At 44.6% G+C, this 25601-nt stretch overlaps 1 protein-coding gene across 4 annotated transcripts in view; it reads left to right on the top strand.

Annotated features, from left to right (window-relative positions):
* plekhg4 (pleckstrin homology domain containing, family G (with RhoGef domain) member 4) overlaps window positions 1–25601 on the top strand; it is a 102802-nt gene that overhangs the window by 65167 nt on the left and 12034 nt on the right. For all 4 annotated transcript variants that reach the window (XM_061736235.1, XM_061736260.1, XM_061736244.1 and 1 more), the window contains 9 exons: window positions 877–993; window positions 2418–2513; window positions 4271–4375; window positions 7307–7429; window positions 7528–7719; window positions 18482–19278; window positions 20648–20897; window positions 22079–22168; window positions 22249–22473. In XM_061736235.1, coding sequence (XP_061592219.1) covers window positions 877–993; window positions 2418–2513; window positions 4271–4375; window positions 7307–7429; window positions 7528–7719; window positions 18482–19278; window positions 20648–20897; window positions 22079–22168; window positions 22249–22473 — 1995 coding nt within the window. The remainder of the gene's footprint in view (window positions 1–876; window positions 994–2417; window positions 2514–4270; window positions 4376–7306; window positions 7430–7527; window positions 7720–18481; window positions 19279–20647; window positions 20898–22078; window positions 22169–22248; window positions 22474–25601) is intronic.

The raw sequence follows: 25601 nt of genomic DNA, 5'->3' as shown, positions 1-25601 counted from the left end.
TGTTCCACCTTTTGAATTAAGCCATATTATTTTCTTTTTGGATGATTTGGAATTTTCTGTTTCTGATATTATTAATACAATTTTGTTACTGGGTAAGTGCTGTATTCATTGTGCCAAATGGAGAAATTGTAAACCCTCATTCTGGGGTTTTATTAACGATTTTAAGATTTTTTTAACATGTCTCAACAGAGTAGAAAACAAAAATGCAAGTAAAATAAGTCTAGACATTGCTCGTAATTTGTTATTCTAATTTAATAATTCCTCTCCTTTTCTATGCTCCATTATGTGAATTTAAATGCTTTATTTATTTTGCTATTCATATGCACCTTTTAATTCTTAGAGCGCCTTGTTTTTGTATTCCATACAAGAATCCCCATTTTTTATTTAATTTCTTACTTTCCTTTCTTTTCATATTGCATTTAAATTGATATTTATCCATTATCCTCTTTGAGAGTTTGTATATTTTCAATAAAGTTTTGTTTAAAAAAAAGGAACCTTCTTAGCTATGATACTAGGAAAGAGCAGGTAAAAAGGTGTGAGAAATATTGTTTTTTCTTTCTTTTTTATTATTATTTTAGTTTTATTATTATTATTAAATTATTTTATTTTCCTTTTTTTTCCCTCCCTTTTTTATTATTTTTCCCCCTTTTCCCTCTCTTTATGAATGAGTTGTCTTCTTTTATTTTATTTTATTTTTATTTATATCAAAAACAGAGACATGATGTAAGCAATATTGTGTATATATATATATATATATATATATATATATATATATATATATATATATATATATATATATATATATATATATATATATATATATATATATAATATTGTGTATATATATATGATATTGTATATTGTGTGTGTGTTTAGGTGGAGCTGCTCAGCTCCCTGAAGGCGCTGCAGAAGCACGTGGATCTCCGGCAGGTTCCCCTGGAGCTGGGAGGATCGCTGAGCTTCAGCCAGAGCAGCTGGATCTCCTTCAGAACCGTAGGTCCCACCCCGACCCGCTGTTCTGTCCATCCACACTCCCACCCCGACCCGCTGTTCTGTCCATCCATGCTCCCACCCCAACCCGCTGTTCTGTCCATCCATGCTACCACCCCGACCCGCTGTTCTGTCCATCCATGCTCCCACCCCAACCCGCTGTTCTGTCCATCCATGCTACCACCCCGACCCGCTGTTCTGTCCATCCATGCTACCACCCCGACCCGCTGTTCTGTCCATCCATGCTCCCACCCCGACCCGCTGTTCTGTCCATCGAAGAAGAACATATATACTGTATTTTCTGGACTATAAGCCGCTACTTTTTTCATAGGTTTTCAACCATGCGGCTTATACAAAGGTGCAGCTATTCTGTGGATTTTTCTTCCACCGCTCGGGGCGCTCTAACCGGAATTAGAATCGAAACTAAGACAAAATAAATGCAAAGAAGAATATGCTACTTCTTCTTTAGCAGATAGAAGTAGAAGCAGATTTCAAACAGATAAATAGATAAATAAATGCCAGTTATTTTCTCTTGGTTCTGTCCCGTTTTAATCAGCAAAGTTGCTGCCGTGTTAAAAGACACTGTTATGAAAGGATCTATTTAGGTATAAACATGTACATCATTTACAGTTCAGAATCCTTCTGTACATGTAGTAAATATCTAATCTAACAACAGAAATATCTGCGGCTTGCAGATCTTTTTTTTTTAAATAGAGCGGATGCGGCTTGTATGCAGGTGCGGCTTATAGTCCAGAAAATACTGTATTTTATACTTATTATGAATCCAAATATATTGATTTAAAATGGATAAATTGAGGTATAAAAATGCTGACATTCATCCTGCAGTGGCAGTGAGGTGATTAGTATCTTACCTGAATGCATTAAGTGATGGGAGCATTATTTGATAGGATGTTACTGGACTATTAAATTATGCTACCCCTCAAATATTGATGTAAAATTGATAATATGGGATGTTGAGTATTTGATCCTTCAAAATAAACTACCCATGACATGAATTGCATTACACTTTGTGAACATTATACGATAAAGAGAAAAAAAAACAATTCTATCGCTTTATTTGATATTCATTCAGTCATTCTCCTTTATTTAACCAGGCAGGTCATTAAGAACATTCTTATTTACAATGACGGCCTGGCAAGAGACAAGGATCAGTTGGGGAAAAGGAAGTGGGCTAGGGAGTAAAACACAGTAAAATTGTAGCTCTACAAAGGTAGAAAACCATTAGGTAGCATTTTTTGATAGGGTAGCAAAAATCGATAGACAGACGCTATCGGTTTATGCGGCGGTAGCATTTTTGGACGAAGCAGCAGAACTGGACAGGACAGCGGCCCGCTGGGCCGATGGAGCCAGAACCAGAACCAGAACCAGAACCAGCGTAAACACTCACCGGTGCTTGTGTCCCTCAGAGGCTGGAGCAGCTGAGCGCTCAGTGTGAAGACGTGGTGGTCCTGCTGCAGAAGACCATCAGCACCCTCCAGTCCGGACCTCCCCCTGCTGCCCAGGTAACCAGAACCTCCGGGATCCCTGGACCTCCGGGATCCCTGGACCTCCTTAGATGAACAGTATTTCGTCAATATGTTTTCCATATAAGAATATTTTTCTATTTTTCTATTTCTTTTGTGTTAATTCCGATATTCATTCTTATGCCACAAGGCACAAAGATGATTTTAATTTAAGGTTTTGTAGAACATGTAAACATCAATCTTTCCCCACTTGTGGAATTCACTCAATAAATCTCTTAAATCATCACCATCCTTGCCAACATTCAAAAAACATTTAAAGAACTTTCTTATTGTTTCATCTTTGTAGTGTTTATTATTTAATCTGAGTTACGTTTTCTTTTGTGTTTTTTGTTTTTTTACCCCCCCTTGTTTAGCTTTTGTTTTTTATTCATATATGGAAAGGATTCTATATAAGCCACCAGGCTTCTTCCTTTCCTTGCATGTTATTTCAATGTCTGTTTATTGTTCAATTTGTTTTATATTGCTAAATAAATAAACTAAACGAATAAATTCAAATGTACAAAAACAGACATTATTAAATAGGGGTGTAACGATACACTAATCTCACGATACGGTACGATACACGATACGGAGGTCACGATAACGATACGATATTATAACAGTATTTTTTTAACAACCTTGAATGAGGAACATATGACTGGAAAAAATTGTCTTTTATTTGAAAGACACAAAATACAAAACGATACTGTGCATTTGCCCTATTGTACAGTTTGTAATGCTTTATAACTGTTTAAGTTTTAAAGAGAAAGCCAGGCCAACCATTTTCCACAAACTGAACTAAAAGTAAATGTCAGGTTTGCATTATGATCTTCAGTTTCAGACAAGTACAAATATTTAGCCACAAACTGAATAGTTTCTCTCATGTATGATTTGACTTATTTTCTTTTCCAGAAATTTAACAACTAAAATTAAATACATAAATAAAAGTAAATAAATACATACAATTTTACATCATAAAAAAGATTGACTCCTGCTCACCTTATAAGTGTAAGAGGAGATTTATTTTTGTTAAGAAGGTTATTTTGGTAATTCAGGGTTCATTATTTTATAAATATATTCTTTCTATTCTGATGTAAATCAGGGACTATAATGACACTAGTCAGTTTATCTGTAGTGATTAGTCTGTTCTAGATTGGGCGGAGTGATACGCCACAGTACGGCACTAGGTGCTGTGTTGATGTTCTAAAATCCTACACTGTTGAGGGACATTAAAGTACACTGGAACTCAGCAGAAGTTGTCCCCGTGTTTATCCTACTCACCACCCCAAAAAGGTTTAATTTAATAAGGTAAGGCTTAACTCTACACCAGCCTTACATAAGTAAAAGTTCAGAGCTCAAAACCCTGCAAGAGTCCCGTGATCGGGACCAAAACGGTACTAGTTTCTTCTGAGAGGAGGAAGATTTTGGTCCGTGGGTCGAGGCGCGGTCGTTACTAGTCAACACAATAGATTAATATTAATAACCCAATATCAGATACAGTTTGTCACCTCCACGACACGTATTGTGACGTTTTTGTATCGCAAAATTTCGTGGCACGATATATTGTTACACCTCTATTATTAAATAAAATAAACAAATAAAATCAAACAAATGCTTGAATAAACTACTGTAATACAAAGCTTTGACTTTTTTTATTTGTAGTCTACTCTAGTCTGTTAACATAATATTGTTTATGTAATAATATTAATTATTGTGTTTTTGTACAATAACATACCTTTGTGGCGTCGCTGTACGAGCGGGTGGACGAGCTGCTGCACCGCCTGGTCATGCTGTCCAACGCACGCACGCAGGAGCTCAACTTCCTGCTGGACTTCAGGGGCCTGGAGCAGGGCTTCACCCAGGTCAGTACCGGCTAGGGGGGAGCCCCCCTAGCACCCCGGGGGGGCCCTCAGCTGAGCCCGGCCACCGACCAATGAGAACCCCCCCCCCAGATCTAGCTGCAGGGCAGGGCCCCGGGTCAGGTGCATGTCAATTCAATTCAATTCAATTGACTTTATTTGTTAGACAGGGACTGTACATATTAATAAACACATGTGTAAATATGTATGGTTGTAGCCAGAGGCTAACTTGTCCCCGCGGCAAATTAATGCCAGACACAGAATCGGACATCAGCAGACAAAGTAGACAAGATATGACATTCATACCAACAAAAACACATTAAAAGATACGACAGAACTAGATAAAAATCATTAAACAATAAAACAAGTTGCAATTGATAAACCAGTAGGTGACCGTAAAGTTAAAGTGCTAAGTGCTTAAAGCAGCACTATGTAAGTTTTCCAGCTTAATCATCATCATTGTGATGGAACATCAACTTCCAACAGGTTTAATGAACCTCTGTCATGGTCTGAGGGGTCTGTATCTCCTTCACTGGCACTATGTAACTTTGAGGAGCATGGTAGGAACCCTGCCACACTAAAAAACTACACATTTTTACGGCTTTGACTGCTTTACGGCATACGTCACTTCCCCCTCCTTCCCCATTCGTAGTGGAGACCAAAGCTGGGCGGGGCGTGGAGCGCAGAGCTCAGCAGAAGCTGGTGTCATGGCCGAAGCAGCGGAAAAACCCAAGAAAATAAAAGTTTTATCGGAGGAGGCGAAAAAAAGAAAGCGGGAGAGTAACAAGCTAAATGCCCGGACTAGAATAAACATTGGGCCGGCGTTCACTCGCTGGCGTGAGCTGAAAGACGAGGAGGGATGTCCGACAAGAGAGAATTGCTATGATACAAATGTATCAGAACATAATTTTCACCTGTTTCAAGTAGATTTTCACTTGAGTAGTAATAAGTAGAAAAATCTGCCAGTGGGACAAGATTTTTTTGCTTGTAATGAGAAGATAAATCTTGTCCCACTGACAGATTTTCCTACTTATTTCAAGGGAGGATGCCATCCCCCCTCATCCCCCCTCATCCCCCCTCATCCCCCCTCAACTCCAGTACTGGTTGCTACCAAGCAAACCAATCACAGCCCTCTCAGTCTGCGTTGGGTTCCATTTTTTGGGAGGTGCAGGTCAGGCTACGGCGTAGGCTACGGAGAGACTCCGGCGTAGCCCCCAATGACAATCAGGATCAGAGACCTGCAGGGGTCTGCAGAGTCACTTTAAAGCCAGTTTGGGGGCGACCCCACCTGGGCAGGAAATGACTCCACCCACCCCGGTGGAACCAGAACTCAGACATTGGTCCGACCAGAGGGCCGGCTGTCAGAGGGAGAGCCCCCACCTCCCCTCTGATCAGAGGCACAGTAGACCCCCCTCACCAGGTGAGGCCTATCTGCCTTCAGGGCGTCAGCTCCTCCTGGAATCAGTTGTGTCGGTGTTCCTTTTCCTGGTGTCCGTTTCCTTCCTCCGAGATGCTTTTTAAACGCAGCTCACAGTCCGCCAGCTGAACAACACCAGCAGTTGATCATCAGCCTCTCTGTGAGCTCAGCTCCACACTGACCTCTGCTGGTGTCGGCCATGTACTGCAGCTCTGACGCTGCAATGCCGCTTTTCCACCAGCACCTACTCGGCTCTACTCATCTCAGCTCGGCCTGGTTTCTTTTCCACTACAATTCAGCACCTGAAGCAGAAGTAGGAGGTTGTAGTGAAGCTGCTGTGACGTATTTGATTGTGTATCTAAACGAAGAAGACAACAACACTAAAGATGTAGAACCTGGAGGAGATGATAGATGTGCTGCTGGATCTGTGGCTTGTGTTTGATATCAAGTTAAAAAATGAGAGTGAGAGAAGCTTCAAGCAGCAAAGCTTTTTAATTTTTTTAGTTTGTCTCTGTGCTGCTGAAAAGTCAGCTGGAGCCGTGAGCAGCTATGAAGAGACAGAGCTCCTGGTAGATCTGGTCGTTCCTTATCGCCGCCTTTTTAATTCTCTCCTCAGCACCAGGTTTATGAACATCTGCACCTCAGAGTTGGATCATGAAACAGACTTTTGCTGCCATTGCTGGTTGAATAAAATGAACAAGAATCCGTCAGAGTCTCTTTCTCTGATTTCCTCCTCCTGACTCAGACGTCTGACTCCAACCCCGCGACCAATCGGTGGCCTGTAGTGTGATGATGTCAGATACAGCCGACTCAGCAGCTTAGAACCTCGGCAGAATAGTTACAGAAAAGTATCTACTCTGCACGTTAGACCCCTATTGGAGAAGAACCAAGTCAAGTCGGGCTGAGTAGGTACTAGACCAGGGGTCGGCGACCCAAAATGTTGAAAGAGGCATATTAGACCAAAAACACAAAAAACAAATATGTCTGGAGCCGCAAAAAATGAAAAGCTTTGTATGTATAAGCCTTAGAATGAGGGCAAATGGCGAAAGACGAAATGTCAAGAAAAAAGTCAAAATGTCGAGAAAAAGGTCGAAATGTCAAGAAAAACATTTGAAATGTCGAGATAAATGTTGAAGTAAAATCTCGAGAAAAAAGTCGAAATGTCAAGAAAAAAGTCGAAATGTCGCGAAAAAAGTCAAAATGTTGAGAAAAAAGTCCAAATTTTTGAGAAAAAAGTTGAAATGTCGAGAAAAAAGTTGAAATGCTGAGATTAAAAAAGGAAAAAAGAAAAAAAGAGAAAAAAAGGAAAAAAGAGAGAAAAAAAGAAGAAAAAAAAAAGGTCAAACATTTTTGAAAAAGCTCCAGGGAGCCACTAAGGCGGCGCTAAAGAGCCGCGGGCTGCAGGACCAGCACACAACGGCTCTGATCAGATCACCTCCTCAGAAGCTGCTCCCCCGTCTGCCCAGCTGATTCCTGTTCTGATTCCTGCCCGTGTGTGTGTGTGTGTGTCTGAGCAGGTGAGGACGTGGCTGGAGGAGGTCGGGGAGGTCCGTCTGAGGGTTCTGGAGGACCCAGCAGATTCTCTGGAGGTTCTGAACAGAAAACAGCAGGACTACAAGGACTTCTGCGCCACCGCATACGTACGGCACACACGGGGCCCAAACCCCTCACCGTCCGGTTCTGATCTGTGTTTGGTGTGTGAAGGTTCTGACCCAGTCCTCCGCCTGTCCGCCTGCAGGAGCACTGTAAACGGGGCGAGGCGCTGCTGGCCCGCCTGGAGCGCTGGGACGACGTGTCGTCGGCCGACCTGCACGTCTACGAGAACAAGGTCCACTCCTTCTGGGCCGCGCTGCAGGACTTCTCCCAGCGGGTCACCAGCACCGGACAGAACATCGAGCGGGCCGTGCAGCTGTACCGCTTCCTGGACCAGGTACGCCCAACGGCTCGGAGAACTATCAGAAGTTTAGGCTGGAAAAATCATTTATTTGGAGGCATTTCTTCCGATTTCAGCTGCATTGCATTATGGGTATTGTTGTTCTTTGCTTTGTGTTGCGTTCCGTGAAGAGTTGTGGTTTTTATTATGATCGTACGGGTTTGTGAATGTTTATGGGCAGCGTCAGTGCATCATTACACTATGCTTTTCTTGTTTGTAATTTAAGAACCGACACCAGAACTTAAGTTGGTGGATGAAAAACGGCTCCTCGTTCAACTTTATTGTCACGCGTATTACAGGACTGTCTCAGAAAATTAGAATATTGTGATTTTCTGTAATGCAGTTACAAAAACAAAAATGTCATCCATTCTGGATTCATTACAAATCAACTGAAATATTACAAGCCTTTTATTATTTTAATATTGCTGATCATGGCTTACAGCTTAAGAAAACTCAAATATCCTATCTCAAAAAATTTGAATATTCTGGGAATCTTAATCTTAAACTGTAAACCATAATCAGCAATATTAAAATAATATTTCAGTTGATTTGTAATGAATCCAGAATGTATGACATTTTTGTTTTTTTAATTGCATTACAGAAAATAAAGAACTTTATCACAATATTCTAATTTTCTGAGACAGTCCTGTAGACTGACGGATTAAGACCAATCTTCACGTTTATTGAGTCTTACACATTGTGGATGTCCACGATCACCTCTCTCATAAATATAACAATATACATTTATATTTAAAACATGAAGCATCAGGATCTGATTCCTCCGCTGCAGAAATAAAGACAACTTGTTACAACGTGATTATCGAGGTGCAAACGTGAGAAATAAAGAGCAAAGTTGCTGTAACTCGGAGTGTTGCATCTGCAGGAGGAGAGACCGGTCTAGATCCTGGTCCAGGTCCTGGTCCAGGTCCTGGTCCTGGTCCTGGGAGGAGAGACTGGTCTAGATCCCGGTCCATCACCGGAGAAACTCTTTCTGGACCTGCAGCACCTGCAGCAGACTAATATCAGACTCTGAAAATTGTCAGAAACATTCAATAAAAATTTTATCATTGCAGAATCACATCAGTTCGTACCACCCAATCTTTTCATGATATCTTAGTTTTATTTTAAAAGACAACTTTACAGAACCGTTTTTTTTTTTGCTGCAAAATGTATTTTAATGTTTTTCTATCCAGACAAAGTTATGGGATGTTTTAGGATCTGGCTTTAATCTCCAGTAGTCGTCCCATACGGTCGTCATGGTGACAGAGATGTCTGACCTGTAGCAGTTCCAGCTGAAAGATCATGTTGGTCTGAACCGGAGCAGCTGGTCCAGTTCAGGCAGAGATCCAGAAGATCCTCTTGTTACCTAAACCAGGACAAAACCTCAGAAAAGTGTGTACGCCAGACTTGATTTGTGCGTGAAAAACCGCAACATCCGACCGTGAGCGTAGAAAGTAGCGTCCGCACGTTTTGTACATGAGGCCCCAGAACTGTGTTCGTACCAGTGAGAGTTGGACATTTGAACCTGGAGGGTCTGGATCCAGAACTACTCACCACCAGGGTGTGGACCCGGACCGGGTCCTGTGGTTCTAGACGTGTGGTCCAGTTCTGGTTGGTGTTGTGGACCAGGAACCAGTGAGGTTCCTGGTCCTGAGCAGAACAGACAGCTCCAGCAGCAGCAGGAGGAGTGGGAGCAGAAGATCTGACCTGACACTCACGTCTGGGGTTCACCGTCTCTGTGGGGACCAACACACACACACACACACACACACACACACACACACACACACACACACACACACACACACACACACACACACACACACACACACACACACACACACACTCACACTCCGTCTGAGACAGACTCCCAGCAGGAGTCCCGGCTCCTGAAAGCAGCTCCAACAGTCCAGGTGTCAGTCCAGTGCCAAGTTTTCCCTCCTTCCTCTTTTCACTGCTCTCACCACTGAGTCTTTGTCGCCGTGGCGACCCCCCCCCCCCCCCCCCCCCCCCTGCTCCCCTGCTCCCGTGGGACCGCCCATCTGCCATTCAGCCTGTGAATGAGGTGGGGGTGTGAGAGTGTGTGTGGTCAGGATGCCACTCCGGGCTGGCTTCATTCAGGCTGCAGCGCTGCGACTGATCGAGGTACGACACACTTCTACACACTCGTACACACTCGCAGCAGAGTTGTGTCGTAGTCGGGTCACATGGTGCCGTTCGGCCGGGACTTTGGGAGATCCAGCTGTTGGACGTTAACTTCAGAGCTCTGAGGGATCGTGGTTTCCAGCTGTAGCGCTCCGAGGTGTGTGTTTGTGTGTGTTTGTGTGTGTGACATCACCCCGTGGAACTACGTCCTCGTCCCTCCTCAGCGTCCCTCTTCTCTGAAGGACTATGGGGGTAAATACGTCTCTGCACTGCAAAAACTCCAAATCTTACCAGGAAGTCTTGAGTCAGGAGTCTTATTTCTAGTTAAAATGTCTCATTTTTAGTTAAAAAAAATCTCATTACACAAGAGTCATTACCAGAAAAATAACTTATTTGACAATTTCCACCTGTTTCAAGTAAATGTTCACTTTTTTCCAGTGATGAGTCTTGTTTTAGGTGTAATGAGATTTTTTTGACTAAAAATGAAACATTTTAACTAGATATAAGACAAATATTCTTGTTAAGATTTTGAGTTTTTGCAGTGTCGTGCCGTTTCTGTGGCATAATGTGACGTTCTGAAGCCTAAATGTCCGTTTCTCTCTGTTTACAAGCAAACGTGAAGACGGAGTTTTTGCAAATCTCCACTTTGGCCGGAGTTTACAGAAATGATCGTTTTTGGTGACTTTGAGCTCCGTTTTCAAATTCGTTCTCAAAATCTTACCAGGAATATTTGTCTTATTTCTAGTTAAAATGTCTAATTTTTAGTCAAAAAATCTCATTACACTTAAAACAAGAGTCATTACAAGAAACATAACAAAGTTATTTGACAATTTTCACCTGTTTCAAGTAAATTTTCACTTGAAATAAGTAGAAAAATCTGCCAGTGGAACAAGATTTATCTTCTCATTACAAGCAAAGAAATCTTGTTCCACTGGCAGATTTTTCTACTTATTTCAAGTGAAAATCTACTTGAAACAGGTGGAAATTGTTGTTTTTTCCAGTGATGAGTCTTGTTTTAAGTGTAATGAGATTTCTTTGACTAAAAATGAGACATTTTAACTACAAATAAGACAAATATTCTTGTTAAGATTTTGAGTTTTTGCAGTGTGTTCTGCTGCTGACTGTGATGACTAGGTTCCAGTCCGGTTTCAGCCCCAAACCGGCCTCCAAAGACTTAAATCATCTTCTAACTGTTGATCCAGAAATGCTGATGCTTTTAGATTCTGATGTTGCTTCTGATTCTGATCAGGTTCTGATGTTGCTGATGTTTTTAGATTCATAGTTTCTAGTCCTTAGTTTCCTGAATTGGATAATTTAGTGATTTTGTGGTTGAAGTCGTATTTGACTGACAGGAGGTGTTTTTGTGTTGTGGGCGGCTCCCAAGCTCCTTTCTGGGCCCACTGCTGTTTTAAACTAGGCCCTTGTGATCCAGTTTGAAGAACTAGAACTGCTGTGTGACTGAGGCTAGAGCCGCTGAGACGCCGGTACCAGCAGACCCATGAAGCCCCGCACCGCCCCGAAAGACTGGGGAACCTCAGACTTGTTTATTTCCAGAAGTCCATCAGAGGGGAGGTTTTATTCACTTTCACATCAGATCTTCAGAAGGAGTTGCTTTGCTTTACCGCGTACACATGGATGTAAAAACGGACTCTACTTGCATGTCTGAAAGTCCTGGACGGGTCATGAACCGAAGGGGGCGTGCCTCAAGGTGGTTGTCATGGGGATCCTCTGTACACCGTTACCGGCCCTCGGGTGAAGAACCCCAGAAACCTGCTGCCTGCCGTTGTTTTAGACCTGGATTCAAGTCTTCTCTTCTCACCCGGGTCACCAGGGGCCTCATTTCTAAAAGAGTGCATAGGATTCATACTAAAAGTGTACGTGCGCTCAAAAGCCGAAAATGGCGTGCGCACAAAAAAAACCCGGATTTATAAAACCGTGTGCACGCACACTTGCACACAATGTTCACTTTATAAATCACAGTCCAGCTGGAAGGTTGCGCAGCTGAATTCGCCCTCATATCCCGCCCTCTACACGCCCACTTTTTACCATGAATGGTGAATGCAAACTACATGATGACTGTATTTGTATATAAATGAGCCTGCTGAGCATGCGCAGCGCCACCTGCAGTCTGTTTCTGCTGTGTCAGGATGAATGAGACGTGTCGAGCCACCGTGCCACTAAATTTCACGGAGACTGAGATGGAGATGTTGTGGATGAGGTGGAGGCAGGAAAACCACATTATTTGGTGGTCACAGTAGTGGCATCACTAACAAAAAGAAAGCGAGTGAGTGGCAGCAGGTCTTTGCTGCTGGAAACGCTGTGAGTGCCACGGAGAGATTTGTGGCAGAAAGAAAAAAGAAGTGGTGCGATTTGAAGGTGGAGGCCAAGAGAAGAGTGGCCTGGTGTCGTACGACAGGTGTTGTGCCAAAAAGTGATTGCCTGCCAGAATCTGATTTCTGGCCACGGGAGCGCGCACAGCAGCCCGTTGAGAGATAGCGCTAAAACGTCAGGTTTTCAGATTATGAAGCTCAAAAATGAGATCAAGTCATATTTAGGCAGAAACAACTTTTTATTAACTGTATTTGGCCTTCAATCACTTTTTGGCACGACACCAGCACGGCGTGTCCTGCACCGCGGCTGCTGCAGCACCAGAGTCCTGACTGACGCTGAGCTTCAAACACAGAGAGACACGATCAGTGCTATTATATTATAAGTCTGATATGTGATGACATTAACAGTATGACATGAATCTGGCTTCATTTCACCACCTCACCGCCTGCGTCGCCAGTTCCCCATGTCTTCAGACTGTTCGTGCGCGAGGGTCAGGGTTGGCGTAAAGATACGCACATTGTGTAGAAGGTGGCTTGCGCATCTTTCAAGCCCTGTTTTGTGCGCACGCAAGCTTTATAAATGAGGCCCCAGGTCTCCATGAAAGATCTAGTCCATGCTCTCACTGACCCCCCTAGTCTCTATCTAGTCCATGGTTTCTCTGACCCCCCTAGTCTCTATCTAGTCCATGGATTCTCTGACCCCCCTAGTCTCTATCTAGTCCATGCTCTCTCTGACCCCCCTAGTCTCTATCTAGTCCATGCTCTCCCTGACCCCCCTAGTCTCTATCTAGTCCATGGTTTCTCTGACCCCCCTAGTCTCTATCTAGTCCATGCTCTCCCTGACCCCCCTAGTCTCTATCTAGTCCATGGTTTCTCTGACCCCCCTAGTCTCTATCTAGTCCATGGATTCTCTGACCCCCCTAGTCTCTATCTAGTCCATGCTCTCTCTGACCCCCCTAGTCTCTATCTAGTCCATGGTTTCTCTGACCCCCCTAGTCTCTATCTAGTCCATGCTCTCTCTGACCCCCCTAGTCTCTATCTAGTCCATGGATTCTCTGACCCCCCTAGTCTCTATCTAGCCCATGGATTCTCTGACCCCCCTAGTCTCTATCTAGTCCATGGTTTCTCTGACCCCCCTAGTCTCTATCTAGTCCATGCTCTCCCTGACCCCCCTAGTCTCTATCTAGTCCATGGTTTCTCTGACCCCCCTAGTCTCTATCTAGTCCATGGTTTCTCTGACCCCCCTAGTCTCTATCTAGTCCATGCTCTCCCTGACCCCCCTAGTCTCTATCTAGTCCATGGTTTCTCTGACCCCCCTAGTCTCTATCTAGTCCATGCTCTCTCTGACCCCCCTAGTCTCTATCTAGTCCATGCTCTCCCTGACCCCCCTAGTCTCTATCTAGTCCATGGATTCTCTGACCCCCCTAGTCTCTATCTAGTCCATGGTTTCTCTGACCCCCCTAGTCTCTATCTAGTCCATGGATTCTCTGACCCCCCTAGTCTCTATCTAGTCCATGGATTCTCTGACCCCCCTAGTCTCTATCTAGTCCATGCTCTCTCTGACCCCCCTAGTCTCTATCTAGTCCATGCTCTCCCTGACCCCCCTAGTCTCTATCTAGTCCATGGATTCTCTGACCCCCCTAGTCTCTATCTAGTCCATGGATTCTCTGACCCCCCTAGTCTCTATCTAGTCCATGGATTCTCTGACCCCCCTAGTCTCTATCTAGTCCATGGTTTCTCTGACCCCCCTAGTCTCTATCTAGTCCATGGATTCTCTGACCCCCCTAGTCTCTATCTAGTCCATGCTCTCTCTGACCCCCCTAGTCTCTATCTAGTCCATGCTCTCCCTGACCCCCCTAGTCTCTATCTAGTCCATGGTTTCTCTGACCCCCCTAGTCTCTATCTAGTCCATGCTCTCCCTGACCCCCCTAGTCTCTATCTAGTCCATGGTTTCTCTGACCCCCCTAGTCTCTATCTAGTCCATGGATTCTCTGACCCCCCTAGTCTCTATCTAGTCCATGCTCTCTCTGACCCCCCTAGTCTCTATCTAGTCCATGGTTTCTCTGACCCCCCTAGTCTCTATCTAGTCCATGCTCTCTCTGACCCCCCTAGTCTCTATCTAGTCCATGGATTCTCTGACCCCCCTAGTCTCTATCTAGCCCATGGATTCTCTGACCCCCCTAGTCTCTATCTAGTCCATGGTTTCTCTGACCCCCCTAGTCTCTATCTAGTCCATGCTCTCCCTGACCCCCCTAGTCTCTATCTAGTCCATGGTTTCTCTGACCCCCCTAGTCTCTATCTAGTCCATGGTTTCTCTGACCCCCCTAGTCTCTATCTAGTCCATGCTCTCCCTGACCCCCCTAGTCTCTATCTAGTCCATGGTTTCTCTGACCCCCCTAGTCTCTATCTAGTCCATGCTCTCTCTGACCCCCCTAGTCTCTATCTAGTCCATGCTCTCCCTGACCCCCCTAGTCTCTATCTAGTCCATGGATTCTCTGACCCCCCTAGTCTCTATCTAGTCCATGGTTTCTCTGACCCCCCTAGTCTCTATCTAGTCCATGGATTCTCTGACCCCCCTAGTCTCTATCTAGTCCATGGATTCTCTGACCCCCCTAGTCTCTATCTAGTCCATGCTCTCTCTGACCCCCCTAGTCTCTATCTAGTCCATGCTCTCCCTGACCCCCCTAGTCTCTATCTAGTCCATGGATTCTCTGACCCCCCTAGTCTCTATCTAGTCCATGGATTCTCTGACCCCCCTAGTCTCTATCTAGTCCATGGATTCTCTGACCCCCCTAGTCTCTATCTAGTCCATGCTCTCTCTGACCCCCCTAGTCTCTATCTAGTCCATGCTCTCTCTGACCCCCCTAGTCTCTATCTAGTCCATGGATTCTCTGACCCCCCTAGTCTCTATCTAGTCCATGCTCTCCCTGACCCCCCTAGTCTCTATCTAGTCCATGGATTCTCTGACCCCCCTAGTCTCTATCTAGTCCATGGTTTCTCTGACCCCCTAGTCTCTATCTAGTCCATGGTTTCTCTGACCCCCCTAGTCTCTATCTAGTCCATGGTTTCTCTGACCCCCCTAGTCTCTATCTAGTCCATGGTTTCTCTGACCCCCCTAGTCTCTATCTAGTCCATGCTCTCTCTGACCCCCCTAGTCTCTATCTAGTCCATGCTCTCTCTGACCCCCCTAGTCTCTATCTAGTCCATGGTTTCTCTGACCCCCCTAGTCTCTATCTAGTCCATGGATTCTCTGACCCCCCTAGTCTCTATCTAGTCCATGGTTTCTCTGACCCCCCTAGTCTCTATCTAGTCCATGGTTTCTCTGACCCCCCTAGTCTCTATCTAGTCCATGCTCTCTCTGACCCCCCTAGTCTCTATCTAGTCCATGGTTTCTCTGACCCCCTAGTCTCTATCTAGTCCATGGTTTCTCTGACCCCCTAGTCTCTATCTAGTCCATGGTTTCTCTGACCCCCCTAGTCTCTATCTAGTCCATGGATTCTCTGACCCCCCTAGTCTCTATATAGTCCATGCTCTCCCTGACCCCCCTAGTCTCTATCTAGTCCATGGATTCTCTGACCCCCCTAGTCCCTATCTAGTCCATGCTCTCCCTGACCCCCCTAGTCTCTATCTAGTCCATGGATTCTCTGACCCCCCTAGTCTCTATCTAGTCCATGGTTTCTCTGACCCCCTAGTCTCTATCTAGTCCATGGTTTCTCTGACCCCCCTAGTCTCTATCTAGTCCATGGTTTCTCTGACCCCCCCTAGTCTCTATCTAGTCCATGGATTCTCTGACCCCCCTAGTCTCTATCTAGTCCATGGTTTCTCTGACCCCCTAGTCTCTATCTAGTCCATGGTTTCTCTGACCCCCTAGTCTCTATCTAGTCCATGGTTTCTCTGACCCCCTAGTCTCTATCTAGTCCACATGTCCAGGTGTCTGCAGGGACCCGTATGTAGAGGATGATTGGTGTTCAAGTCATGGCTTGATTGGCTGAATGCTGCTTCCCCATGTTCGGTTCTGGTTCTGGGGACATAGAGCAGACCTGAACCGAAAGGCTGTGTGGTTGCTTTGGCAACAACACGTCTCCTTGATGCTGGAGATATTCTTCAGTTCACAGAAGGCCCACTTCGTTAATAATTAGGTCATTTATTGCTGATCTCTGCCCATGTCCTTTTTCTTTTGTTGATGTCTTGAGCGCAATGCATGATGGTGCAGATGCGTGGCTGGTGGCTCCTGGTTGGACGATACTTTTCATGACAGTGGGATGTTGATGGACCATGTGGGGGTTTCAGACAGGAGCATCGGTGGTGGTCCCATAAACGCTGAGATGTTCTGGACCAGAGTAGGAGATTGTTTAGCCCCAATCCAGGAATCCAGATGGGTCACGCTAGATCGGCCGAGTCACGTTAGATCGGCTGTAATCATGTGATCATGATCCTACTCCTCCTACCTCCTCCTGCTGCTGCTCCTCCTCCTTTCCTTTCAGCGCCATGTTTTCCTTCCTACTCTGGAGTTCATAACAACATCCAGAGCAGGGAGGTGGTAGTCTAGTGGCTACAGAGGTGGACCTGGGTCTGGAGGACCCTGAGCAAAGCCTTAACCCTAATTGCTCCATGGTGTGTGTGTCTCACTTGTAAGTCGCTTTGGATGAAAGCGTCTGCTTAATGACAGTAGTAGTAGTAGCAGAAGTGATCAATCATCAGTTCAGCATCTTTCCCAAAACTGATTAATTGATGAGGACATTGTGGCATCAAAGGGCATTACAAGGGAAAGTGCTTCAGGAGAACTTGGTGAAGCTTGTGTCCGCCGACTTCTGAAAGGATTATTACTTAAACCACACCCACAGGGAGGGAGGCAGCTGAAGACGGCCCCCGTGGGGGGGGGGGGGGGCATGGTGTGGGAAGCCAGCGGCTGCAGCGATCAGGACGCATCAACAGCTAATTGATCTGATGATCGCTGACCCGGCGGTCTCCATATGGGTTCATTGTCCGCCAGCCGACGTCCTGTCACTGTACGGATCAGTCACATCACACACTCTCACGCACACACTGCCCCCCTCCTCACAGAGACCAGATCCCAGCGATTACCCTGAAATAATGCCTGTGACATCCTCATGGGAAGAGGGGCCGCGGAGACTGGGGGGTACATACAGTCATGCTAATGTTAGTAGCACCTCTTTTAATCCTGTTTCAAAGGGTCCGAACAAAAAAACCATCTGGTCATCTTGGGTCACCATATTTTATTAGTCCCTCAAGAAAACAACGAAAAGTGAAAAAGAATAAAACATTTTGCCAAAGCGGACTAAGATCACCAAAAGTGGAACATGAAAAAGTAGGAAAGAGAAGACGTGATGGGTGCAGTTAGGTGAGTGTGTGATGTGTTGTGCTTGAGAATAAAGGGGACTTAAGACAACCAGGTATGTATGAATAAAGGAGGACAGAGAAAAGGGGGAGGGGCATTCTATTTTCTTTATCCTCATGCCCAGTCTATTCAATGCTTTGACTCGCCATGACTGGCCTTGACTGGCCTTGACTAGCCATGACTGGCCATGACTGGCCTTGACTAGCCATGACTGGCCATGATTCGCCATGACTGGCCATGACTCACCATGACTGGCCATGACTGACCAAACGCTGGCCATGACTGGCCATGACCGAACATGACTCACCATAACTGACCATGACTGACCAACGCTGGCCATGACTGGCCATGACCAAACATGACTCACCATAACTGACCATGACTGACCAACGCTGGCCATGACTGACCATGACCGACCATGACTCGTCATGACCGACCATGACTCGTCATGACTGACCAATGCTGGCCATGACTGGCCATGACTGACCATGACCGACCATGACTCGTCATGACTGACCAATGCTGGCCATGACTGGCCATGACTGGCCATGACTGACCAACGCTGGCCAAGTTTTATAGCGCAGCGTATAAAACATGGTATCGAACACAAGCCACAGACCCAGCAGCACATCTATCATCTCCTTCAGGTTCTACATCTTTAGTGTTGTTGTCTTCTTCCTTTAGATACACAATCAAATACGTCACAGCAGCTTCTCCAACCTCCTACTTCTGCTCCAGGTGCTGAATTATTATGAAAAAGAAACCAGGCTGAGTTGAGCTGAGTAGGTGCTAGTGGAAAAGTGCCATAAATGTCTCCTTGATTTCCTGAACCTTGATTGGTAGACGTGCCAGCGCTGCCGGGGCTGCCCCGTCGTGACTTGTGAGTGTTTCTGTCGTGACCCGTGTGGCTCCTCTCTGTGTGCAGGCCTACGGCTGGGCGCTGGATGGGATGCGCCACCTAGCCGGGATCAGCATGGAGGACTGCACGCTGCCAGATAAATGCCAGGACGTGATCGGCTCCCTGCAGGACTACCAGCACAAGCACCCACCGATCCCAGACAGGCGCTTCCAGGAGATGAAGGTGGAGGCCGGCGAGCTGCGGGGGGAACGTGGCCTCCACCAGTGGAGCTTCGCCTGGTCCAAGTGTCAAGAGACCAAGAAGATGTTTGACAGGAAGATGGAGGCGGCGTTCCGGACACGAGACTCCGCCCACAGACGCCGCTCCGACTCCACCAGCAGCAGAAGCTCCACCTCCTCCAGAAAGACTCTGTCGGGGTTCTGGAGCTCCCGGAAGACGTCCTCCTTCTCCCTGGAGGAGGACGCGAGCACGTCCTCGCCCCTGACCTCCCCGTCCCCTCCCACCCCTCAGCACACGCCGCTGCTCCAGCGCCTGTTCCGCAGCTCGTCCTCCGAGGAGTCCTCGGACCAGGTGGACATGTCCTCCCCCGGCTTCAGCCCCTCCTCGTCCTTCTTCTGCAGCCGGCGGCAGCAGATGAGGAAGACGCAGAGCTTCGACAGTCCCTCCACGCCGGACCTGTCCCGCTACGGCCACTGTCCCCGCGCCCTCAGCGAGCCGGCGCGTCGGGGAAACACGGGCGTGTTCATCCGCGGCCTGGAGGTCAGCAGCACGGAGACGGCCGACCGCACGCTCTGCCCCCGCGCAGCCGGGCCCCGGACCCCCACCCCCGGGACCCCCACGGCAGACCCCAGACCTCGGGGAAGGTGGGTACGGTAACGCTAGTGGTGTGGGGTAGAGCAGTGGTCCCCAAACCCCGGGCCCTGGGTCATCTGGTACCGGGCCGCACAGAAAGAAAAAATAATTTGTGTAGCCCCGACTGATGATAGTTGACTCTCAAACTGATAGTTCACAATGTTTTTATTCCTTGGATGTAAATACTACGGTGGGCGACAAGGGCCAGACGCACTGCAACGGCCTAATGCGTCTCAGTTAAGGAAAACGGCTTCAAGTACAGAAACGATTCAAATTCACAAACTGAAAACGAGGTACAAAAAGAGGAACGTGGTGCAAATGAAAAAACCTGCTGCAAAAACCAAAGACAAATGCAGCATCATCAAACACTGCAAATAGAGAAACGATGCAAAGCACAAAACGATATAAAACAAGAAACCATCTTCAAAAGAAAAACGCTTCATAACCGGTCACTACAACCGGAAGTGCTTTTTGTGATTTTTATCTGACTATATTTATATACGATGTTTATATCACTGTACAACGCTGTAAATTACGAGACGTTTCTTTATTATATTTTAACGTTACACCAGACGATACAAGGCTGCACATAATACACATATTGATATAAAGCACCCGTTTTAATAGTACATTAAGAAGCCCTCTTTTCACAGTCTTCTATAACATAAACCCTTTTTCTTTCTGTCATTAACAAGCATAACATGTAATGTGCAGCGCTGTATGTTATGGAAGTGATAAGAGGGCTTTTTAATGTACTATATGTAACGTTAACAGGTGCTTTATGTCAATCTCTAATCATGATCTTATCTTATTAATATTATGTGCAGCCTTGTATCGTCTGGTGTAAAATATATTATACAGTGATTTAAACATTGTATATAAATATAGTCAGATAAAAATCACATTACCGTTCCCACCTTTCGCGCATCAATTATGTGATTGAGTTTATAGCAACGAGAGTAGCTGTGACTGGCTCAAATAACACTAATAAATAACATAAAATAGACAAAGTTAACCAATTAAATGAATTAATTTAACAAATTAATCACTTGGCCATTACATATCTGTGGAGGAAGAGAATGTTGCTGACTGTCTGAGGTTCCAATCCTGCGTCTCTTCCAAGATGCTCCACAGACACTAAAAGCAGTTTCTCCAAATATCTGACTGGCCTTGCTTTGTCTTTGTTTTGTAAAGACCTTGTTTGAGGTTCTTTTACACCTCATTGATTTCCATCTTGTCGTTAGGCTACATCCCGATAACGCAGTGTTTTTTTTAGCTGAAAATTCAAACCGCCTGCCCCCGCAATATTTGCGGGACCCAATCCCAATGCAGCCCTTTACTGTGGTGTTGATGTGAGCAGAGACTGATGTCTGTGTGCAGCAAGCTGCGTCACATCGTGGAGGAGATGGTGACCACGGAGCGGGAGTACGTCCGCTCGCTGCACTACATCATCCAGCACTACTTCCCTGAGATGGACCGGGACGACCTTCCTCAGGACCTGAGGGGGAAACGCTCCATCGTCTTCGGGAACCTGGAGAAGCTGCTGGACTTCCACAACCAGTTCTTCCTCCGGGAGCTGGAGGCCTGCTGGAAGCATCCGCTGAGAGTCCCCTGCTGCTTCCTCCGACACGTAGGACACACTAACACACACACACTACATCACACACAGGCTAACACACGCTAACATACATCCTCTAACCCTGCATTCACACTGGAAGCGTCAGGAGCGTCATAGGTGTCTGGCTGCCATTCATTTTCTATGAAAACGCGCGTCGAGAAGCAGCGAGAGCAGCAGACGCAGCCGGAGCAGCCGGAGCAGAGCGTCAATTTGAAGTTGAAAAATCTGAACTTTATGAAAATGAGCAGCGGTGACGCCGAGGCAGCGTCCAATCACAGACCAGGATTCCCGAAGCGAGAACTCTCAATGCAGATTGTACATTCATGTACACACAAACGTACACTCATTCCCATGCGTACATGAGCAGTGCTGTGCACTAACACACTTATTTTATCAGGAATTAATATATTTCATCCAGCAAACTGACATTTTTGCTGCTTTCACTGCCGTTTTTACCTGAACTGCTCATGTGAAACAGTAACTGATGGTTGAGGAGCTGGATGGTCCCAACGATTTTATTTGCTACATCGATCCAACGCAAAATAATTTAAAAAAAAACATGCTTATTAATTACAAAACACAGTTTAAACAATATGACCAAACCCGCTGGGACCCGGTGTGTCAGTGTTCACCGCAGACAGACTGCAGCTTCACCGGGACCAACGATGATGGTTGATGTTGATCCAGGACCAACCTGGTTAAGGAGCATCAAACTCTCTCCTATCTACGCGGAAATAACTCTGAAATATAAAGAAGGCTTCCCAAAGTGTGATCTATGGTGAAATAGGAAACTGAAGATGCGCAGCTATAGATAGATATGTGTATACTGTTCCCTCCTTTAGCCCCGCCCACTGCAGCCGTCGACAGTGCAGCAGCTTTCAGTGTGAACGCACAAAGCAGTGCGATGCTGGCGTCAGGAGATTTTTGACGTTTTCGGTGTGAATGCAGGGTTAGTCCTACAGTTCTACCTCAGACACGCTAATACGCTAACACAAGCTAAGGTCCATTCCTGTTGTTGCCATGTTGAGGGCGGTTGCTCTGCTGAATCTCTAGGTACAGATGGGTCTTTAGGTACAGATGAGTTTTCTACAGCAACATTCCTGTGAGTCCAGGATGCAGTGATTGTTTTCCTGGATCAGTTGGTTCTCAGTCCTCTTACCTTCATGAAGCTTCTCCTGCATGTGTGTTTGCAGCAGGAGCAGTTCAGCCTGTACGCCCTCTACAGCAAAAACAAGCCCAAGTCTGACGCTCTGCTGGCCAACCACGGACACGCCTTCTTCAGGGTGAGGACCGGTCCTCTTCTGACGTCTGTGGATCATTCTGACCTCTGACCTCCATCACTGACCCCCCCTGCTGTTTTCAGAGGAAGCAGCTGGAACTGGGAGACAAGATGGACCTGTCCTCGTACCTGCTGAAGCCCATCCAGAGGATGAGTAAGTACGCCCTGCTGCTCACCGACCTCATGAAGGAGGTGGGCGTGTCCCAGGAGGCGGAGCTGGCCACGCTGGAGGACGCCACCAACATGGTCAAGTTCCAGCTGCGCCACGGCAACGACCTGCTGGCCATGGACGCCATCCTGGACTGTGATGTGAGTCGATCGGTTCATTCAGGTGTTTGGATGTTGATCAGGTCTGGTTTATTAACACTAACTACAGGTTTACTAACACTAACTAGAGGTTTACTAACACAAACTAGAGGTTTACTAACACTAACTAGAGGTTTACTAACACAAACTAGAGGTTTACTAACACTAACTAGAGGTTTACTAAACACTAACTAGAGGTTTACTAACACTAACTAGAGGTTTACTAACACTAACTAGAGGTTTACTAAACACTAACTAGAGGTTTACTAACACAAACTAGAGGTTTACTAACACTAACTAGAGGTTTAACACTAACTAGAGGTTTATCACTAACTAGAGGTTTACTAACACTAACTAGAGGTTTACTAACACTAACTAGAGGTTTACTAACACAAACTAGAGGTTTACTAACACTAACTAGAGGTTTACTAACACTAACTAGAGGTTTACTAACACTAACTAGAGGTTTACTAACACTAACTAGAGGTTTACTAACACAAACTAGAGGTTTACTAACACTAACTAGAGGTTTAACACTAACTAGAGGTTTATCACTAACTAGAGGTTTACTAACACTAACTAGAGGTTTAACACTAACTAGAGGTTTACTAACACTAACTAGAGGTTTAACACTAACTAGAGGTTTATCACTAACTAGAGGTTTACTAACACTAACTAGAGGTTTAACACTAACTAGAGGTTTACTAACACTAACTAGAGGTTTACTAACACTAACTAGTGGTTTACTAACACTAACTAGAGGTTTACTGAACACTAAATAGAGGTTTACTAACACTAACTAGAGGTTTAACACTAACTAGAGGTTTACTAACACTAACTAGAGGTTTACTAACACTAACTAGAGGTTTACTAACACTAACTAGAGGTTTACTAACACTAACTAGAGGTTTACTAACACTAACTAGAGGTTTACTGAACACTAACTAGAGGTTTACTAACACTAACTAGAGGTTTAACACTAACTAGAGGTTTACTAACACTAACTAGAGGTTTACTAACACTAACTAGAGGTTTACTAACACTAACTAGTGGTTTACTAAACACTAACTAGAGGTTTAACACTAACTAGAGGTTTACTAACACTAACTAGAGGTTTACTAACACTAACTATAGGTTTACTAACACTAACTAGAGGTTTACTAAACACTAACTAGAGGTTTACTAACACTAACTAGAGGTTTAACACTAACTAGAGGTTTACTGAACACTAACTAGAGGTTTACTAAACACTAACTAGTGGTTTACTAACACTAACTAGAGGTTTACTAACACTAACTAGAGGTTTACTGAACACTAACTAGAGGTTTACTAACACTAACTAGAGGTTTACTAACACTAACTAGAGGTTTACTAACACTAACTAGAGGTGTACAGGTACAAACTGTGTTTGTAATGCTTTATAACTGTTTAAGTTTTAAAGAGAAAGCCAGGCCAACCATTTTACACAAACTGAACTAAAAGTAAATGTCAGGTTTGCATCTTCAGTTTCATACAAGTACAAATATTTTGCCACAAACTGAATAGTTTCTCTCATGTATGATTTGACTTTTTTCTTTTCCAGAAATTTAACAACTAAAATTAAATAAATAAATGAAAAAAAGTAAATAAATAAACTATGAAAAGTCCCAAACTCCAAATGCAACATGACTGTTATTGATCTTCTGCAGAGCTAAGAGCTTCACCTGCTCCAGCCTGAGAGATGGACATATTCATTTTCAGGGTCCCTGACTCCCCCAGTCTGGCCTTCGGCAGGAGGGTCCCCTTTTATGAGCCTGGTCCTGCTCAAGGTTTCTTTCCTCCTAAAGGGGAGTTTTTCTTGCCACTGTTTGGCTTAAGGTTTTTCTCCCACTATGGGAGTTTTTACCTGCCATTGTTTATGTAATAATTGCTCGGGGTTTATGTTTATGTTTATGTTTATGTTCTGGATCTCTGGAAAGCGTCTAGAGACAACATCTGTTGTATTAGACGCTATATAAATAAAATTGAATTGAATTGAATTGAATTTTTAGGAATATTAGCAATATCCACAACTGGAAATCCAAAATGCCGCCATACCGGTGACTTAAATGTGGTGGGGGCGTCTTCTATTGCTACGTTGTTTTCCATTTTACTTGTAAATCCTACACACTCTCTGAAACAACAAGCATTGGAAAGATGGGAGAGGGCGGTGCGGTGCAGATTAGTCACCACCAGCTCAGAGCGCCCTCTTGTGTTAAAACAAAATCACTACATTGAAAAAGAAATCATCGTCTGCTTGTATTGACTGGATAAATGTGTCCCAATATTGCGCTACAGTTTGTCACCTCCACGACACGTATTGTGACGTTTTTGTATCGCAAAATTTCCTGGCACGATATATTGTTACACCCCTCCTGCTGACAGACTTGAGAGGAAGCGTGTTCTTGGCTTTTTCTAATATTATTTTAGTCAATTCCATGTAAGATTTGTTGTTTGACTCAAGTAGAAGTAAAAAGTAGTCATCCAATTAATGACTTGAGTAAAAGTGAAAAAGTACTTGGTGAAAAAAAGTACTGAGTAACTGTTGAGTAACGTCTGATTTATTTTTTTAACACAACCATTCAAACAGACAAAAGTACAAAATAATCATCTTCAGGCAAATTAAATCAATAAAATAATAAAATAAATTTAAATTAATAAAAAATAGCTTAAATTAAAATAATCTTAAAGTAAATTCAAGTACTTTAATAAATAATAAAATAAATATAACAGAATAAAAAAATAAATTAAGCACAAAATTTCCAGCCTTTGTACTTTTCTTTTTTAACCAGCAGAACTAGAACAAACATGAACTCATAGAAACTCTGTGTGTGTTTGAGTCTGTGTAAATGTGACAAAACATGCAAAAACAAACATTTTTGCCAAAGAATCACCCAGTGATGTCATGAGATTGACACGTACGCGGATAAAAGGGATAAAAGAAAAGTAACAGCTCAACGTAGCCTAATGTAGCGGAGGAAGAGTAACAGTTTCTTCTTCACAAATCTACTCAAGTAAAAGTACAAAGTATAGTGATTCAAAACTACTCCTAAAAGTACAACATTTCCCAAAACGTACTCAAGTAAATGTAACGTAGTAAATGTAACTGGTTA

Source organism: Cololabis saira, chromosome 2, assembly GCF_033807715.1.
Source record: "Cololabis saira isolate AMF1-May2022 chromosome 2, fColSai1.1, whole genome shotgun sequence".
Classification (NCBI taxonomy): Eukaryota; Metazoa; Chordata; class Actinopteri; order Beloniformes; family Belonidae; genus Cololabis; species Cololabis saira.
The sequence above is the reverse complement of the archived record's forward strand: the minus strand, read 5'-3'. Positions and strand labels throughout refer to the sequence as shown.